This window comes from Clytia hemisphaerica, unplaced genomic scaffold, assembly GCF_902728285.1.
Source record: "Clytia hemisphaerica strain Z4C2 unplaced genomic scaffold, Clytia hemisphaerica genome assembly, whole genome shotgun sequence".
NCBI classification, from domain to species: Eukaryota; Metazoa; Cnidaria; class Hydrozoa; order Leptothecata; family Clytiidae; genus Clytia; species Clytia hemisphaerica.
The window spans coordinates 951,988-972,894 of NW_027103979.1; the positions used below are offsets into that span (position 1 = coordinate 951,988).

At 35.2% G+C, this 20,907-nt stretch overlaps 1 protein-coding gene and 1 long non-coding RNA gene across 5 annotated transcripts in view; one reads left to right on the forward strand and one right to left on the reverse strand.

The window, feature by feature from the left end:
• Window positions 1-3,896: 3,896 nt before the first annotated feature.
• LOC136810954 (uncharacterized) lies at window positions 3,897-19,112 on the reverse strand. Of its 4 annotated transcripts, none has more exons than XM_067067548.1 (8): window positions 15,918-16,115; window positions 9,665-9,712; window positions 7,938-8,037; window positions 7,435-7,508; window positions 6,522-6,750; window positions 6,029-6,133; window positions 5,229-5,411; window positions 3,900-4,461 (listed from the first exon to the last, which is right to left on the reverse strand). In XM_067067548.1, exons 1-8 carry the CDS (start codon window positions 15,984-15,986, stop codon window positions 4,454-4,456), a joined length of 816 nt encoding a protein of 271 aa, XP_066923649.1. In that variant the 5' UTR covers window positions 15,987-16,115; the 3' UTR covers window positions 3,900-4,453. The 4 variants fall into 4 exon arrangements, with proteins under 4 accessions (XP_066923650.1, XP_066923649.1, XP_066923648.1 ...); XM_067067547.1 differs by lacking the exon at window positions 15,918-16,115 and adding an exon at window positions 10,759-10,840; XM_067067550.1 differs by lacking the exon at window positions 15,918-16,115 and adding an exon at window positions 19,038-19,112 and having other exon boundaries at window positions 4,146-4,461.
• The window catches only part of LOC136810960 (uncharacterized), a 31,857-nt gene continuing 17,956 nt past the window's right edge, over window positions 7,007-20,907 (forward strand). Inside the window, exons 1-2 of the long non-coding RNA XR_010847179.1 lie at window positions 7,007-7,083; window positions 7,565-7,619. This is a non-coding gene — a long non-coding RNA (uncharacterized lncRNA). The remainder of the gene's footprint in view (window positions 7,084-7,564; window positions 7,620-20,907) is intronic.

The window sequence follows — 20,907 nt, forward strand, 5'->3', positions numbered from 1 at the left end:
TTGCCATTCATCTCCTCTGTTTGGAAACAGGCACAACTGCCTAACCCCTAGACGGCTGATAACGTACTATTTATACGGTCTGAAAAGGGCTGTTTACCGGCCCTTCATCAAATTGTCATAGCTCAGAGCCACTGCGTTTTCAGCTAAAATGTCCTGTTGCTTTAGGAAGCTGAGACCTAGAGCTTTTCCAACGGTGTCAAAGTTTTTCCTAGAACCCATTTTTAGAGCCACAATTCCCATTTGAAGCTTAATTTTTCTGAAAAAATAAATTGGAAAAGAAAGTGTTAACTTCAAAAAGCAGTGTGCCGTTTAAATCACCTGTGTCTTGATTTCAACGTCGAAGAGTCGAAAACATCGTGACTAAGGAGGCGCAACCATGGTTTGCGCCGACGGGAGAAACTTTCAATTTTGATCCTCTGATTTGCTTAAAAACGACCACATTTCAAACTGACTTTGCCAAGAAATGCGGTTCTCGAAACGAAAGTCTGAATCATGGGAATTAAAAATTCCTTTTCTTTACAAAAACGTGGAATGCCATCATAGCCCCCAGCCCTAAGTGGCTCAGGCCCTGGACCACGCATCATTCATACCAGGAAAACTACACTGAACTTTCATCCCCATTGGAATGAACCACTTAAAGTTTACATATCCCCACTGGATTTCTGAGCTTTAAGCAATGGAATTTGAAATCCTCCACCCTTTACAATCAAGAGATTTTCCATCTCCAATACCATTTTGTTACAATTCATTTCAATTCAACAAAATTCACTGCGATTAAAAACTTTTTTCTTAATATACCACTTAACTGCACTCACATGCCACACACAGTAAAAAAAACTTTGCAGAAAATCTTTCAGGGGTGTAATTAAAAGGGTAGTATAAAATAATGGTGAAAGGCATCTAATGAAAATAATTTGGGTGAAGCTTCCAATTCTCACTTTTATGAATGAAAGCGGAAATCCATTCGCGCCGCAGGCGAAGATTTTTAATGTGGATACTTCTTCATTCTAAAAAGACTTCTATCACGCATTTGTAACCTTGAAATGACTAAATACCGGAATCCCGAGAAATATTTGATTGGTTACCGTTTTACCGTTAGATTTAAGGGTGGAATCCCGGTATCGGCAGATGGCTCCAGTCCCGTTTTCCCGTTATATTTTGATGCAAATCCCGAAATACCGTTTGAAAAAAGGCCCAATCCCGTGATCCCGTTATCTCGGATGCCCCCACTACATATGCGCACGTTCGAAGCTTTTTCATGCAGTTGTCATAGAAACACCATAAAGTGAAAGTACATAGCTATAAACTCACAAAGCCAAGCTCCCTGAAGGCACGTTTCTTCATTGTCTGCGCTGCGATCATCTTAATGGCTTCAATCCTTTCAGCTTGGAGAAAAGATTGCATCATGAAAAAGTACTAAGTATGCACTTGAAAAAAAATTTAGGCGCATTTCAACTTTTCTCGACTGTACGTTTGAATGGAACACAATGGCATTCCTTTATTTTTCTTTTGACCAACAACATAGAAGATTTTGCTTTAGAAGTGTAATCACAGCGTACGCAAGTGGAGCCCGGGCTTTAACTAGAATTGGTTTCTATTTTCACCCAATTTGAGATGGCGCAGACCTTTTTGATAAATTTTATACGCAGTACCCTCTCTCCCTCAGTAGCAATAGAGAATTGTTGAAGTATAGCAGCCAATGAAAAAACAAGCTATTTCTGATTGGTTACCTTGTTGATTTATTCACCGCTATATATTTTGCCTACAATCTAAGATGTCTGCGGCATTATCAGAAAAGGTCTATTTAGTGAATAGTAATCATGACATATATTGTTGTAAGAAAGAAACTAGGAGAAAAAAACAAACTGGATATGTGAAAACCAGTAAGCTAATGATACCATAATTTTTGAAATATATTTTTGAGAAGCTTTTCCAGCTTTTCCAGCTTTTCCTTAAATTTTATTAGATTATCAAGCTGTATGAATTCTTCAAGTATTTTGTTAATGGAATAAAATTTTTTTTCAAGCAAATACCTCAATCAATCAATCAATCAATCAATCAATCAATCAATCAATCAATCAATCAATCAATCAATCAATCAATCAATCAATCAATCAATCAATCAATCAATAATTAAATCAATCAATTATTCCTGATTATTTTTAATGCTTTAATCTTTCAAGCTTTAAAAGATTTATAAGTGCTTAACATGACCTTTCTGTGGGGGCATTTAGTGAAAGCTATGACTAGTTGTAATTTCATTGTTTTATAAACGAGTGTTGCACTCCTTCGCATGTTTACGACGTACTTGCTTTATTGTCTTAAATCCACCAGTGAGTACGCTTAAAAGCTCATTTAATTTCCATCCCAAATCTGGATGAAAAAAAATCAAAGAGGTCAGATTCTTTTACGGACTCATGACTCATGGCCTGCCATGCGTGGAGTACATTCTTTATAAGAATAATTTTATAAGGACAAAATCGCCAAAAAATATGTGCAATTTAAGAACAATCCTGAGCCTGAAATTACTCAATTTCAAGCAATTTAGGGGCTAAAGTAGGAAAAATTGGGTATAACGCTTAAAATGCCCCTATAAATAAGAGCAGGATAAGAACAATTTAAGGCTCAAAGTGGCAAAAAATAAGAACAGCTGAGTCTCAGGAAATTTTTACTGGTTCTTATAAAAAAACATTGTATCAGAATTTGCTCGGAGATTAAACAAAACCGGGTTTCCTTCGTTAACCCTTTAAGTACCAATGACGAGTATACTACACATGGGCTATATAGGAGGGCGAAGCGCCCCTGTAATGCCAAGTTTGAGTTAGAAATCCTCATTTTTGGTCTAACTCGGATTGGATTGGGTTTCATGGTCAAGCAAAAAAAAAATCAAAAGTGAGTCTTTTCAGCGAGATTTTAAGCTAAAAAGAAAAAAAAAAATGCTAAAATTTGACAAAAATCGACTTTTTAAAGATTTTAACCGTTTTTTGACCATTTTTGGTCAACGAGTGATCCAAGAACCTCCAAAATTGGCCCTACTGTACTTGATTCTGTCCTTTAGCGAATTAATTTGAAGTTTTACTACTGGGGCAGGCAAGAAGAGTCTCTAAGCTATCCAACCAACTAGGAACGAGCTTCTGATTCCTTCTAGATCCAGAGATATAAGCCTTTAAAATTTGAACTAGCGCTTTTCTTTAAAAAACTTAGAAAAAAATGACCGTGGTTAATTAATTTTTATACTTTATCATAATTTTATAATCATTTTTTGTGCTTTGATTTTTTCGAGTTACTTTATTGATTTTAATACGAGACTTTCTAGCGTCTTTCTTTTTGATCTCGATCTTAACCCCTTCCTACAGAGCGGTTAGGTTTTACTTGGTCTATTTTCGTTTGGTAGTTATGCCAACCGTTATAGTATAATAAACGACGGCTGTACAAACAAAATTTCTTCGGACCACAAACAGTTAAATAGCTAGCTAGTCTAATAGAGACACGTCAAAATAATTATCGATATTAGTTTTTTCGTCGGGTTTTCATTTAGACAAATTTTGGTTGAATTTTTGAACGGGTCACACTTTCTGACCCATTTTATCAATTTCGAATTGAAAGCGTGTCACTCAAACTGGTGTCACCCATTATATTTACTAAGGGTCCCGAATAAACGGACCCCCGTTTTTATTAGGACCCCCCCCCCGTTTATTTAATTTATGAAAATATGTTTAGCTTTCACAAGCTGATATGATATGATATGAGCCCTCCCATGGGTCCTAGTGACAATTTTTCAGGGTGGAAGTTTAGGAATAATTTCATTTTTTTTGTATTTAGGGTAGTCTACAATAAATTTCGAGCAGTGTACCACTTTTCTGGGAAATGTCAGGCAGAGATAAAACAATTATTTATTTCCCGATTCTTAATAGGAAAGAAAAATACAAATTTTTCTTTTTTTTTTAAGAAAAGCAACTATCAAAAAAATATAGAAAAAATTTACAAAATGATGATTGCTTCCAAAAAGTATTGTAGTAACGATGTTTTAAATAAATATCGTAACACAGTTTCCTGATAAAACCTGCAGAAAATCGTTACGTATAATATTTGATATCTTTTAAATAATATTACGGTTTTATAATAAAAATTTGGATTTTGTTGACTTTCAAAATTTATTAGTATTTTGACTATTGAACCATGAGCTTTGTTTTTGGATGCTCGTGATGTCACTTAATAGTTTTTCCTTTAGATGTTTCTAACTATTTTGAAGCTTTTTTCTGGTGAATTTTCACTCCAGCTATACAAAGTATCCATTCATCATGGTTGTTGACCTTGCTGTGAGGAGTTTCATCTTTTTGTTAGACACAAGTTCTCTCTCCATCCTCTCTCTTTTGCTATTCTCAATGGATAAATTTTACGTATGTGCTGTGTTGTTGTTAGTATCTACGTCTCTTCGCTGCTGGCCCACTCCTTATATATCTGTAAAAGAAATACAACTTATTTGAAAACAATGTTTCAAGCGCTGTAATGATCGGCTAAAGGTCTTTCGTATACTTTTTGGGTTTTTATGGAAAGAAATATAACCTAAAGATAAAAAAGAAACCAGTTTTGATTGTGTTGCGTATAGTCATAAGCGTCACAAGCACGTAGGTTTCCCTCCCTACTGAGATAAACACTAGACGATAACCTGGGCAATGAAATCTCTTTTCATTTAAAGGAGACATCTTTCATCTTTTTGTATAAAAGCCAAGAAGTGTCATCATGCGAGTTCTTCCAAAACTGGAGGTATCGTCAAAACTGTTGGGATTTTTGTCGCGTTCCCAAAAACTGCCAAGTTTTCAGATAAGGTCAGAAGATCCAAGTAAATATTTCGAGATAAAACAGAGTTAACTGATAATGTATTGTTTTAGAAGGAGCTAACATGATGAACCTTCCAGGCTTCCATACCTGACCGGGTTTGGATTAAAGGGCGTCCGAGGCTTCTGCTCATTCTCCAATGAAAAAGTTTCTTTATAGGAACATTTAAGAACATTTGAGGCTTCGATGGCCGAAATGTTAAGAATAAGTTAAGGACATTTTAAGGCTTTGCTGACACTAAAACAGCCGTTTCTTAGAAAAATGGGCAAAAATGCTCAAAAAATGGAGAAAATAAGAACATGTTAAGAACATTTTTAGGCTTAAAACTCAAAAAGTTAAGAGCATCTAAAGGCTTCAAAATTTTTGGGCGTTCTTAGAGAGGAGCTTACAATCAGTGATATAGCACCGTTCTTTCTTCATTCTGGTTTTGACAGGTGAATAATACCATCCGTAGTTCAGTAAGAGTCCTTCGTCCGTTTCTTGATCCATAGTGGTGATCCAGAACGTCTTTTCTTGTGTACACGTCGTCCAACTTTGTCCTGCTTCTAACGTGTGTTTCAATTCTCTATCGCCTAGTCAAAAAGAAGATATCGTTGATTATAAGGTGCTATCCTTATAAAGCATGTTTAAGCACTTTAAAGGTCTTAATTTAAAAAAAGTTCCTATTTTTGTGGTAACGCTTTTTTATAAGAACAATTTAAAACAAGAACACAACCGGAGTCTGAGCCTAATCAATTTTAAAAATAAAGGTCTAGAAAAATTTCTTCTTAAACCACAGGGCTTTTCAAGAAAAAAAACGTACACCCCCTGTTGAGGAGGTCAAACCTTTTGTATGAGCTACCCCTGGAATTCCAAGAAACTTAAGGGTCAAAACCCTTTGGAGTTCCAAATTTTTGTGGGTTTTCAAACAATACCCCATGGAATTCCGCTTATTTTTAATGGATTTTTGTAAACCCTATGGAATTCCTCAACATTTCAAACTTTACCCCCTAGGAACGGAAATTTACCTCCTCAACAGGGGGTGTACGGTTTTTTTCTGGGAAAGCCCATATACATAAGTTTCAAGACTCAAGCCTTCGAAATTTCTAGCAATAGCCATGTTATCTAACGTAATTCAATCGGAGGTTACTAAGTGCATAGTTTTTCAAGGTCTACTAAGTCAATGCAAGTATATAGTCATTATAAATACCTTCTGGATTGACCATTTCAAGATAAGCTGGTCTCGACGTTCTGTTTATAAATTTTACCAAGACTTCTGTACCATTTGGTCGCGATATTAAATCTGCTAGTTTTTCTAAACAAGAAAAAGGTTATCTAATTTCACTGAACTGGAATTCTTCAATCAGGCGACTTTTTCTTTTTTAATTATTTCTTCAGTTAGGGTGAAACTATCGTACATTGCAATATAATTCCAATCCGTTAAAAATTGTACTCTTAGCACAGGAAAAATAGTACTCTTAGCACAGGAAAAATAGTTCATGGTCCAAGGACGTGTCAAATGTACTTTCCACACCTGAGGGATTTACTCATTTTAATTGTTTGTAGGTTACTAGCTGTTTTAAGTTTCAATTTCCATGTATCTTAATTTTTTCAGTAAAACGGAACAATGACCAAAATTTTTTTTTTTTTCAATATTTCAGTAAGTGAAAATAACAAAATCAGTGGTGGGAGATAAAATCTACCTGGTGCTTTTCGAATTTCAGCGACTGCATATTTGCCTCCATTCGGTCCCATCAAAGGGTAATAAACCAAATTATTTCCGATGGTAAAGGCGTGTGAGACCTTCTTATTTCTGGCATTTGCTGCAATCCAAGGATGAGTTTCGAATGTGTCAACGACTTCAGATTTACCATCTAAAATTTTGAAAGCTTTTTCACATTCACCGACAAAGTTGATCCAATATAACTGAACCTGAAAACAATGAATAAATAAGAACCAAGATGTGAGATAAGAGATAAAGTAAATTTGTAGCCCAAGACACTACTTTAGCCTGCTTTAGCGAAGTGACGTGTCCTATCCCTACGCGGAACTCTTTTCGGGGGGATTTAGGGGGATTTGTTTAAGTATAGGCTAGAAATCTGGACAATTTTAATTCCCGTATAGTATGCACGCGTTGTGTATAAAGCGTGTAATTATTCCATCATTTTTATTTTTACAGGCGTTAACAGCGGGAATTCAAAACAATATTAGAACCATTCGATGACCACCAGCCATTTCAAATTCAAACCAACACATTTTCTGACAGTTTGTATTATTTTGTCTTTTCATTTTTTTTTTTGAAGAAAAGTAAAGTTAGGTGAGGTTGTTAACCTTGCAGAGCTATATCTTCGTAGGTGATATTTTACAGAGCTGTCTGGTAAGCCTAGTTGTGATTGCCAAACTCTAAAACTAAGTCTGAAATGGACCCCTCACCGGCAATCTTCTTTAAACAGTTGAAGCCGGACTATGGCTCAAAACGGTAGAGATTTTGGTCTGGAAAAGAAGGTGTTTTGTTTTGAGATTAGGCTAAAGCTGTGAAAATTGCTGTGGGCTTAAAAAAATATTCAGATGCACATTCCAATTTTGAAGGTGGCAACAAAAATATGACTCGCTTACCTCTTTTCCCGAGTGGTTGACGAACTTCACACGGACTGGTTTATCAAGGTATAATGAACGTAGACCAGCGCGAACTAAAGGGGAAATTAATAGTAATGAACTGGTTTTCAACTTTTTAATTTTTTTACAGGTTTCCAAGAAAATCAATCTCCTGGAAGCGGCGGTCTCAATTACAAAGTGTAACGGTGAGCTTACATTATATTTCACCTTTTTACTCCGCAACAGGTAGAAAATACTCAAAATCAAAACTAGTCTAGATTAATAAACTCCATTGTAAAGGGAACCAGGTATGGGGCTCGGGGCTACCAAAAGTTTGCAATTTTTTAGGGTTGTCTTGTTCATGGGGTACTACCTAATTGTTTTAGTCAAGGCTCTTGACTGCGGCTACGAAACTGTTTGTAACTGTTTTCCCAAGCTACCCCGAAAGTCATTAACTCAAGGGGGACCTAAATCGTTTGGCAACTAAAAATGGGCCGAAACCATGTAAAAAAATTTCTCCTTACTTTGTCCTTGTGGTTTGGTATTCTTGGTTTGTTCAGATTGTTGTGTGATTATTGTATTGTTATTGTTGCTGTCGTCTGGATCCGATCCACTGTCTGTGCTCTGTAAGAAAAAGATAGAAGCTGGTCAAACAGTTATTTTAAACCAGGGCTGGCGGTTCCTCCTTGAAATTATAGTTTATTCTCTATCTCTCCATCTCTAATTCCATCTTCAAGGAGCCAAGAATTGTTTTTCGAACCAAAGTAAGATTGGAATTAAAGAAAGAATTTTATTTTAGTTCGAGAACAGAGAGTGTTAATAGAATATAGGTTCGCATTAGAAGAGTTGAGATTCGGCCATTTATAGTTCCAGAGCAAGATTAATTGATATGAATACCGAATTTTTACTAATTTGTCTCTTAATTTGCCTAAATTTCAGCCTTTTTAGGCTAAGGTTTGCTCCCAATATTATCCTTATTTTTTTGGCGTTTTTAAGCCTTGCTGTTCTTATATAATTTAAGATGTTTTTACAAGTATCAAGGATCTACCTTTGATCTGATGTTAAGTTTATTCGGTCTTTCAGCATTCGTTTTTCGTTGTTTTTCCTCGCGTAGAATCATCTTTTGTAGACTTTCAACACTGCTCGTTTTTTGAAACGATCCAAACATAATTTGGTCCAAATACAAATTTTGGTCCTAACACCAATATCACTGATGATGGCGAAAAAATTTTATTTTATGATTTTAAACAAAGGTTGTGCTCTCTGTTTTTTGTACCAATTTTGTACCAATTCTTTTCTTTTTGATTAATGTTTTCAAAGTCTTTCAAAATTACTTTCCCATCATAACATTTTTCTCTGCCACTCAATACCAATATAATATCAAAAGAATTCGCATCAAATTGTTTATTATTTTCACTGTACTTTAGAAGCTTAATGAAGCTAACCAATTAAGTAAGAAATACAATGTGAAATCTTCAAAGGAGAAAACTTTTCTTAATAACATTCAAAGAAAACAGCAACAAATGAATAAAAGTAATACTTCTTCATAACAAAAAAAGACGAACAAGCATACAATTAAGTAATGCTTCATTGTTGAAAATGACTTTTTTTTATAATTAGTTTTAATGAGAGCTGTCAATTAAAAGCGCCTGTCATTTTTGTAATAATCGGACATAAACTTTTTTTTTTGTGAGACGGGAGCTGAGAAAATCTAAATCGCTTCTCCTCGTTTTCAGATTACGGCCACGTTTTTTAAAGATTTCCTTACTCTTTACGAGCTTCTGTGACGTCAATCATTGTCGCATCGGAACGTCCGAAAACGATGCCTACAGTGGACTCTATTACACGTTTTTGTATAAGAACAAACTATATAAGAACAAGAGGCTTCGATGGGCAAAATGTTAAGAACAAGTTAAGGACATTTTGATGGCTGATTTTTTAAGAAAATTGACAAAAATACTCCCAAAATGGTGAAAATAAGAACATGGTAAGAACATCTAAAGGCTTGAAAAATTTTGGATGTTCTTATAAAAAATGTATTCGAACTTTCTATGATTCCAATCAACGGGAAACCCTAAAATACTCTCTATAATTAGAATCTCTCTGTAATTCGAACAAATTGAACTTAGTCAACTGGAGTAAGACTTTGAGCTTCTCAATAACTTTACCTTCCCTTACAGTACCCCATTTTAAGGTGAACTATTGGCTACGGTTGTATTTAACAAACCCGGAAATAATTAAGCCGTCTTACCTTTGAGTAATTCCTTGTACCATCTTTGATATTCAGGTTCAATGAAGTCTAAAAAGAAGAGTGTAACGAGTCTAAAAAACTGTTTAAAAGTCAAATAAAGGCTCTCCATGGCTGATTCGAAATGCAACTAAACCAACCAAGATAATTCGCGAGCAGATTCTGATACTCTGTGCATGGAACATATTCAATCTAAAGGCTATGAATCCATATGAGAATCGGCCTAGGTTGGCGTACCGCTTTGATCTTTTTCATACAGATTTGAGATGAATATTAAATGATTTTTTTGCGCGCGGTGATTGCCTAAAGCAAAATAATCGCACCAAACGTAAATCATATACAAAAACATTAGAACCAAGTTGCTTTCGGTCTCGTTTTTTAGCAAAAGACAAAGCAGTTTGATAGTTTTGGCTGAACAGCCAGGTCAGATCATCGTATTCGCCACGGAGCAGAGCGGAATAGTGTGAGCAGAATGGATGATCTGTTTTGAGACTACACCCCAGCTCTCAAACATCGTTGTAACGTCTATCTAACCCTTTGCGTGCCGTTACCTTGTTTTTGTACCCCAATCCATTTGCCGAGGGGTAATTTTTTTTAGTAACCTGATTTGCCGATGTCGTATATATACGACATGCAAATTTTAACTCGTGTTGCCGCATGTCGTATATATACGACAAGGATATTTTATTCCTATTTGCCAATGTTTGACATTTGTATTTGACATTTGTTTTATATTTTATGATAGACTAAAATAAACCTGAAATAAATCTTTTGAGCACTTAATATATACTGTCACTATTACTATTTGGATTTTTTTATGTCGGATATATACGGCAAAATAAGAAAACCATTTTCCTAAAAGCTGATTTCTCGGCAAATAGAGCTCCCTCTTTTTTAAAGGCCTCGGCAATTAGGTAAAAAAATTTGATGTCGGATATATCCGACATTGGCAAGTAGAGTGAAAATTTGCATGTCGGATATATACGACATCGGCACGGAAAGGGCTAACAATATATGGACGTTATAAATGTCAGATGAATGTTGTTTTAACGTTTTGGGACCAGAAGGGCCTCAATTTGGTTCATTTTTTAACTTACTTCTTCACCACTGCTACTTGCCATTGTATTTGTTTCTTTTTTTTGTTTTTGTTTTCTATTAGCCAAGACAAGTCATTATAGACAGAGCATTTATCCAACCCTGGCTATACTAACTCAGTAAAGAAGTAGTATCAAATGACCCCTTTCCCTACGTCCCTGTATTTCTAGCTCCGTACAGAGAGAGAACCCTTACGTCTGAACTCTTAGCATTATTCTGATCACAAAGTTTTTCCACATTTCCTCTTATAATCATCAAGTCATAATCAAAAACGATTTCCATCATCTTATAATCCAAACTAATCATTTCAATCAACATTCAAACTGTTCTCTCATCCATCTATTCACCATAACCATAATCTCGTCAAGTTCAAGTGATACTCTCTCTGAAGCTCATCTCTTTCCCATTACTCTCTGATTGTACAATTCAATGTCGTACCCATGAGCAACTTTCACCACTTTTTAATGAAATACCAAACAAGGACCTCGGTACGAGGTTTTATGAAGTTAAATTTCGCTAATTAAAACTTCTCCTTTTCGAATTCTACGAACTTATTTCCAAGAGTTAAACAATCTCCAATTTAAATAAAGTTGTGACAGATATCAATACACTCCATCTCATAGACCTGGAAAGATCCTACAGAAATCTCCGCGAAATCGCACCGGGAGAACTATCAAATTTCATCTCCACTGTGTATTAAACTCTCAACCAATTGGAAAAGACATTATAATCCCACTGTAGAATTAAAAATATTTTACTACCATTAGAATAAGTTTTACAGCTTTTAAAAAAAGATTTGAAGAAAAAATCAATGTCATCGTTTAATCGTATCAAACCTCAAGTGATACTAATTCAATCGTCACCAAGTTCACTTAGAAGATCAAAGACTATAACCGATATTCTCACAAACAATCTTACTGGATTTGATTACTCAATTTATTTTCATTCCAGATATAAAATGTCTCAATAAGACTCAATCTGTTTTATTAGCGAGTCTCTCCTCGCTCCACTCGTGTCCAGTACTGAGTGAAATTTGAGCTGGTCTCCGGCGACAGAACTTCGCAAAAGATTTATCTCGTTATCTCCCTAATATACCATTTTCGACTAAAGTTTCCAGGATGATTCGGTGGTCCAATTTTAGTAGCTTTTCCTGGGAGTAATGCAGTGGTGCAATATTATAAGTTTTTCTCCGGCGAAATGCGGTTGTCAAAACCGAATAGATATTGTCTTTCTTTTGAGTCGCTGCAATACCCGGAGCTTCGTTAATACCTAGAGATCAAAGGTTAGCTTAAAATTGACCATGCTTTACGTCGAACACTTTCATTATTTTGAACTCGTAGAAATTTAATATGTTCGAATTAAAGAGAGAAAGTATTTTTTCGCCAAGTTGAGGAGCATACAGTGGAAACTCTTTAACTGGAATAAGTTTGTTGCGTCCTTTCCAGTTCTAACAATGCCTTATAAATGCCTCACATGTAAACCTCAATACTCGAAATTTCGAAAACTTAAACAAATTTGTGTTCCCCATGTGTCTTCGAGACTTCACTGTACCTGACCCTAACCAGATCCGATCTAACCAAGTTCAAAATCCCTGTTTTCTATTATCTGTTTACTTCCACATTCTCATACACACCAAACCGTTATGTTCAGAATGAAGTGATCAATCGCCTATTTAAGAATCATTATCTCCGTCAAATACTCATTAGCCTCCCTCTTTTGATATTAACATCAAAATGGAATTAAATCAAAATAGAAGGCTAAATAGGCTTTCATCATTTTGACCGATAAAACAGACATGTTAACATGGCAATCCCCCTGCCAACCTAACCAATGTTTTTAGAAATAAATCACTTAATCATAATGCTATAAGATAGATTTCAATACAACATTTTTAATGTGATGCTATTGCTTTAACCGTAATGTATGTAGTATGTCCTTGCGGTATTTCGTCTTTATAGCGTATTATATATAAACAACATATTTCGGTTAATTGCCAAAGAAATTTTGTTTTGTCATTGTCACTAAAACAACGTTGCCTTTACAATGACGTAATGATGTCTAAAGCTCGGATTTATTTTTAGATATTTTGGGACATTTAAGGTATTTTGTCAAGTCAAGATCCTTTTAAAACGGTGCATATATGATATCCATGACTTATAATGTTTTATACGTAAGCACCTAAAATAGTCCGGGCGTTTGTCACTAGTTTCATTGTTTGGATTCAAAATTACTGGCAAACAGCCGGTCTTATTTGGTGCCGTATAAAACATTTCGAATATCCCGATTTGCCTATTGATCATTATCACACACCAAAGAAAAAATTCAGGGAAAAGTGACGTCAAAATTGATTGTTTTCAGCACTCGATCACCTTCCAAATTTTGGATGCTTTAAGGCAAACTCTGCGCAATGAAGACTGCAAGGGATATAACTACTTGTATTTTTGCTAATTCCCACTTTCACAACCACTATTTGAGACTATTCCAAACAAAATAGTCTACTGAATCCGGCAAGATGAATATTGTTATGGACATTTGTCTATTTACCATTGCAATGTCTTCTGTCTTCTGACATACAGACCCAATAGCTGATTGGTTGTAAGTGACGTAAAAACAGTCAATACGTCACTTTCAACCAATCAGCTGTTGGGTCCGTGGAAGACATTGCAATGGTGCATATCATGAACTCGAGTGTTTACTTTGATGTTTAGTGGACTCAGTATTTAATTTTTCCTTTTTCAAAAAATACCCAACTAATTTTTCATCTTTTTTTTTCGACACATCGAGAAACTTTAGAAAGTCTGAAAAAGCACTCTCATACCAACTCCCAGGAATGAAATTATTTCAGCGGTCATCATTATAAAACAAAGCATCGAACTCTGACCTTGAATTTTTGAGTAATTTTGAAGTGGTCAAAAAATGTGAATTCTTTTTACGCAATCAGATGTTTTGCATTCTTCGGATGCTCATCATTTTGTTATTTGAAACCCATCTCATCAACTTCCATGGTATCAGTTTGAACAGAAATTAAATGTATTAATTTTACTCTCAGGACATTTTCTCGATCAAAATCACAAATTCAATCTCTCTCTCCCTCCTTGATTAATTGAATCTTAAATTAATTGTCTGGTACCTCATTATCTCGTCGGTTCATCCCCACTGGTTCATCAATCCCTGTAAAACTTCAAAAATTCATTTTTGTCTGTTGGGGTAACCGTCTGTAACAATTATGCATTCCTTTGAGCTATCTTATTGCTTACTTTCTGAAACTATGCTTCGATTATGAGTTAAGTAGAGAATTTGAAGAAAGTATTTTTCTAGAGATTTTACAAGAGGTTTAAATTCAGGTCGGTCATGTAGCTAAAAGTGTTTTATTCCGTAAATTGCTTTCATCAACTAAAGATTAAAACCGCAGACTTTTTTTACTTATATGGTTAAATAGGATTTTATTATCACCGGCGGGAAAATAAACAAAAGTTTCGTCATCCAAAGATCTCTTAATTGTTGTATCAAACGATCGGTCAATCGATTTGTTTACTGTTGAAATGTTTGACTTACTTTAAGATCGTTTGATTTTAGGGGTTGATTTAAGATGAGCTCCCTAATACATCAATCACGTGTTTCTAAAATGTTTCTATCGCCTTTATTTCACTACCTCTCATCGCTTAAGACCAGGGAAACTGCTATTTTTCGAATGTTGAATGAAATGCTGGACTGGTTCTATGCCAATGCAAAACTTCAAAAAAGAAGAAAAAAAACGTGTTAGATGAAGGTTTTTAGCCATCAAACATTTTATCCAGCATTTGTGGCAAAGATCAAAGACGATCGAAAGCTAAAGTTTTTTCATCCTACATTCCATTCAACGCTGGAAGATAACGTTCGATTAAAATTTGGACTACTTTGCCCTGGTTATAGCTTTATAAGCACCGAAAACAGTTTCTCAATTTTTGAAATTTAAGAACTGACAGGCTGGCACACTACTCTATTGCTTTTTACCACTGTTATCAAAACTAGTTTCCAACACTCAATTTCAGTACTGCCGATACCAAATTTCTAAGAAACTGCGATATAGCCAATATATTTTCAGCCCAGGGTTTTGATAATGACCAGTGCTGTACAGTACTGTACATTTTTGACTGCACGCCAGTAAAAACAGAAAACTTGCAAAGACTATATGGAAATATCTCCAAACACTAGAACTATAAACCTATTGTTACGGCAGTTCAAAAAAGACAGATTGGTTTATGCTTGATTTTCAGACAAAAAAAGTAAACAGCGCTGTATGCAATTCAGACAACTGCGATAAAATTGATAAAAAACGTGTATGTATTCAATATGTTTATTAAGCTCTACTTTAGTTTCACACTGTCACTGTGCCAGGAATTTCAAAGGATTAATCTAATTTATCAGTTAAAATATCGTAGAACGATGCGATAGCTTTAGCAAGTACCTCACTAACAACCATGTAACACCTTACGGGATAATTGCGTCACAGAAGAAACGCGGGTGACGTTTAGTATAGGCTGGGTTAACCCCACTGACCTTCATATATCCCTGGACCAAGTTACTCAATGCCGGCCAAGCAAAATATTATGATCGTAATTTTTTTGAAATTGGTACCCGCGGAGAGAGCGCTAGATCTAGTTTTGCTTGTACACTAATGATGTGGCGCCGTTTGTCGTTAGGCAAAGTTTCAAACACTACAATGGCTTCTTTGCGGGTACCAACCAAAGAAACTCCGATCGAAGATGGCGGATTTAGCATGGTCCAGGGATATAAAAAGGTCAGTGGCAACCCTAACTCTAAACCTAGCATGTTTTTCATGATAGGAATATTGCTATGATAACAAAGCCCTTTTTCATAGATCATAGATTTTACTATCCCCTTACACTGTAAGATCCGCAACTGTAAAGCTCATTTTACCCCTGTTTCAGTGCCCTGTAGAAACTTTTTTCTCAGTAGTGGTGATGCCAATGGGGATAGAAAATCTATTTTTTAGGTCACTAACGCGAATGCATCCATGTGGATGGTCTCGGAGTGCAATTTTTCCCATTCAATTTCCAATGGGAATAAAGTCATAGATAGAGCGCTTTCCCAGGGGATAGATACCCAGATACCCTGAATAATTTCAGGGCATCTTTACCATCGGGGACGATTTTATTACCTCGATTCGTTTTGCAGTGACCATATTTTCAATCAAATCTTTCGCCACCTCTTTCTTCTCGTAAAACATACAAACTCCAACAAAACTCGTTTTTCTCTAAGGATCCATCCACATCGAGTCTTTCTAGACCTGCTTGTTTTTTCAGATGATTCTCCAGAGGTGAAATTATAGTTGCAGTTTTAAATCCTTTTAGTATATATAGAAACAAAATGTTTCGCCAACACAAAAATGATAATTGTTTTAAAAAACAAGGATAAAAAAATCAAAACAAAATGAAATTGTCCAGCAGCAGTAGTATACTATAAAGCTTTACTATTAGTATAATTGTATTACATTTCTCACAGTCAGCCTATAAATAAGAAATACAATGTAGGAGCCTTGGGAAGTCTTATTGCTGGTTTCTATTACTGTTCATGTTAAAGAACTTTCAATACCAACATTCTATTGAAGATTAGTAGAGGATTATCGACCAGAACGAAAGGTGGCTTTTTTCTTTGGATTGATAATTCTTGTTTTGACAGTGTTGAAATACTTTGTCCTACCAAGAGTGTATCATGATGACACATAATGGTGGGGATCCTCATATAAATGAAATGATAAAAATGTAGCGTTTTGAATTTATATCATTCTTAACATTTCAGATAGATATAAAAGCCCTCCGAATGCATTCGGGATGGGCCGTACCTTATGAGTGCCACGGCACGTCACAATGTCTGTCTAATCCACCCACACTCTTGTATCAGAGTAATGGTACCCATTTCTCATCACATGGCATGGGTTGACCCGGGCGAAGGTATATTCACTTGCTAAGTGAATCGTAGAGACACGGTGGGCATCGAACTCGGGCCTCCCAGGCGGGAATCAAGGATGATAACCACTATACCACAACTACATTTCAGCATTCTGTAAATTATAAGTTGTATCTGGTTGTATTAGTTGGACTCATAATGAACTATAAAGATTCAAAATATCGAAATCCAGTTGGGTGCGCACCTAAAGATGTTTCTTATAGGATTCTAACAATACACAAAATAGCTGTCATTGTGTCTCTTATATGGGTTTCAAAATAACCAGAAAGGATTGAAATTTTGAGATACTGAGATTATTACAAATTTTTGTTGAAATAAAAAAAAAGTAATCATCTATATAAAACTAAATGGAACACATTTTTGAATGTTGCTTTATCATTATCTACTTTCTACTTTCACAGATGGTCTCATATTGGTGATGGCATGCCGTCTTAACCCTCTTAATAGATGAATATTCTCACGGAAAAAAATGTCAAAAATCTTTCTTTGAAAACAAATCTGTTGCGATTTTTACATTCCTATATATTCTTTGTATCTACTTGACTCCTACGTTCTTGGCTTGATTAGGAAGTTAGTAAGCATTCTTGTCTCTACGTTTGTCTAGCTGGAAATGTTATTAATGTTTTGGGCAAGGTGATAAATCTTAATTTCCTTCTTAAATATTTTATTCAGAATACTGTCCAACCTATTTCTGTCGTAGGCAGAAATATTAGTCAATAAGTACGGGAGTTGAAATGCTCCTTAACAAAATCTGTCATCTCTTAACCTGCCGTTAGATAACATAGGAAAGATACAACGCAATGTTCAACCAGGTGTATGCTTTGGTTGATTGTTTTTTTTTTCAAACATTTATAGTGTCCATAACTCGAAGAGGCCCGGTAAAAGTTAAGGAAATTTCGAGTTATGGAGCTTCGGATTAAAGTAACTTCACTGTCTTGCCTGCATTCCGACAAAAGTCATGATACTGAAAAATCTTAATTGACTTTAAAACATTTTGGTTAACTCTATGGTCAATTTGATCCCTCTCTTATTTTAAAACCACGATTATATGACAAATTATTTTGAACCCTTGGTTACTTGCACACGCCTGAGCTCTGGTTCTCATACTGGCTGCATGCATGCCCACCGATATGTATTTATATAGGGGATGGGGATGCGTATGGTGTATTAAATTCCCGTTGGAGAGTAACGTCTGTTTTAATTTATAGCGTTTCATTACCACTACACAAATTTCATAAAACTGATATGATTCTCCTTCGTTTTTCGTGTATAGACACTCAGAAAGCGTAACGTTCACTCACACTGTTCGGTAAAGACGGGGGTAACTCTCGGACGGGAATTTTATAAACGATACGCATCCCCTATATCAAAATCAATTTCGGGAATGCGTGCAGTCGAGCTTTCATACCAAGCTTAAAATTTAAATTGCTTCATTGTAAACATGAGAGTATAGCTAACAGACAGTGGACCAGTGGGACCCCCGCAACTAAAAAAAATTCGGCAAACATTTTATCCCTGATGGTAAAATACCCTGCAATTTCAGCCCAATTTAAGAAATTGACTTTGATTTGATCCCCTTTTGAAAATTGATGGAACAAATTGCCCTCCAAAACTATCATCGGGTGATCAAGTCTACCGGCTGCAAACTTTCCTCAAACAGCAAGTTAGTAGGCTGCTGACATCCACTAACGGATTCGTGCTCCTTATATATACTAACTCGGGTTTTGTAGAGGTCTGCGATTCAGACTAGCAAGTTAGTTGAGTAATTTTCTTGCGGCTTGAAGCTTATTCTTAGATTTTGTGATTTGTCTTGACCACTGAAGCATTTGCACTGTATGCAAAGTACAGCTTTGCTTTGATTTAGCAGATGACAAAACAATCTTTGCAATAATATCCATTAAGATTTTAAACGAGAGGATATTAAAAACACGGGTACCCGTCTTGCCGTCTGTTTACGTTATACGGTGCTTTGCCACTTTTGGAAAATCACTTTTTCCTATTTGTCTTGTAGCTTGATAGCTTTTACAATCGCCCAAGATATTTCAAAATTTCGGTTATCTATGTCTAGCAACATAGTTTAGCAATAAAAACGTTTTTTGCAAATTTAGTTCCAAAAAACTACAAAACTGTCAGTCGGAAGGAGTCGAACGAATACTTAACTCTCGAATTCTCGTTCCCGAAATCGCTTCAGTTGTTTTCACTTATTGTGTTTGAAAATTCAAGCCTAGCCAATTGAAGAAGATATCTGTTTGAAAAAACTGCAAAGTTTTTTTGCGTAGAATGTAAACAGATTTAAGTTTAATACTCTTACCTCATGTGGCTCCATTTTCACGAAAAGTCTTTCAAAATACTTGCTGAAATTTTCTAATCCAAACTCTGAGAAGGGTTTGACTTACCCAAAAAGTTGTGTTTCATCTTAGTAAAATTACGATGGAAAAGTCCATTGTATTTGATTTCAAAACATTTGTCTTAATTTGGTCCCAATCCTACTTGATTAGTGATATGTTATTTTTAGGGCTTAATGACTTCATTTAGAAAAAAAACTGATCAAGTTTAACAGCGGAGGAGAACCTGCTTTAAACCTTATTTAGCTTTGGTGTAACAGTTTACATGTCTCCTTCGTTGAGGTTGTGTGTTTTTATTCAAACGTTTTCATAGTAAACTTTGTTTCAAATCTTTGCTGATTCTGTAAAATAAATCCGTTTTTGTTCCAAGCTTGAGAGTCAAGGGGAATTAGGGAATATCCAATTATTTTAAATCAAAATAATATTTTTAAAATCTCTCTCCATTTGTATTTGTCTATTTAACACAAAGAACCAACATAGGGAAAAAGCTTACTAGGCTGAGTGATTCCTGGTAAGCAAATTCAATGTTCACCTTTTGATAAATTTTGCGATTCTTCAAGCGATTTTTTAAAAGAACCTGACGGAAAGTTATATCAAACGCTATTCCGTTCCACTAAGGCATTGTACTTTAACCAATCATCGGATTGAATGTTAATGAAATCGTTAAGTACAGTATATTACGAGCATTTAGAAAACTGCGCCTCTACCTTTGGACTCTTCACGCCCACCGTTCAGTTTGAGGCCAAAATGTCTCCTTTTGACTGAAAATCGGCAATTCTTAGCAGAAAATAACGAAAGGCAGGCAAATTAAGAAATATGACCGACAATCTTAGAAAAAAATTCTAAATTTTTTGACCCATTTTTGCCATTGATGGACATTTATTGACGTTAATCAGGTACGACGTAAATCATCAAATTATGCTAATCTGTGTTTACTGAAAAAGTAAAAAATAAAAATAAGATCCCTGGCTTTACTCACCTTCATAAAAACTTCATCATGAAGAATATCATCACATGAACTTGATGAACTGTATGTTGCCATCATTTTCTTCCGTTCTTCTTTCACCTTTTTAGTGTTTTGTGTCTTTACTAAATTTTATTATATTTTTAAAATCTCTGAAATGTAAAAGAGTTTCGATGTACAGTGGAGTCTCTTTAACTCAAACCTCTATAACTCGAACAAGTTTTATGGTCCCTTCAGTTAATAATGCCTTATAAACCTCTGTAACTAGAAATTTCCCTAACTTAACCCAATTTGTATAAACCGAGCATGGTCAAGTTATGGAGGCTTAAATTTATACATCTCTCAATCTTTGCGCCAAAGCCGTTCAGAAGTAGGCTACACGTTTTTTTTTTTTATAAGAACGTCAAAAATTTTCGAAGCCTTCGGATGTTCTTAGTTTTTTGGATTTGAAGCCTAAAAATGTTCTTAATATGTTCTTATTTTCAGCATTTTTTGAGCATTTTGATGTAATTTCTTAAGAAATTGCATGTTTTTAAGTCTCCAAAGCCTTAGTATGTTCTTAGAATGTTCTTAAATTTTTGGGCTCGAAGCCTTATGTTCTTATATAGTTTGTTCTTATAAAAAAAAAACGTGTAAGTTATGTATACCGTGCAATTTTGAGCTTTTACTAAGCTCATTTTGACGTCAATCGATACTTCGATTATCAACCGGATTGAGAGAGAGAGTGATATATGAGTGATGGTATAGAATCTATCACCATATTTCCCTAACACACTAGGTTTGAGTTTACAAGGACCAAATGAAGTCTTTCCGTCAAACCTAACATCTTGCACGATGATACAAACTAAACTAATTTTTTTGAAATCAAGTAG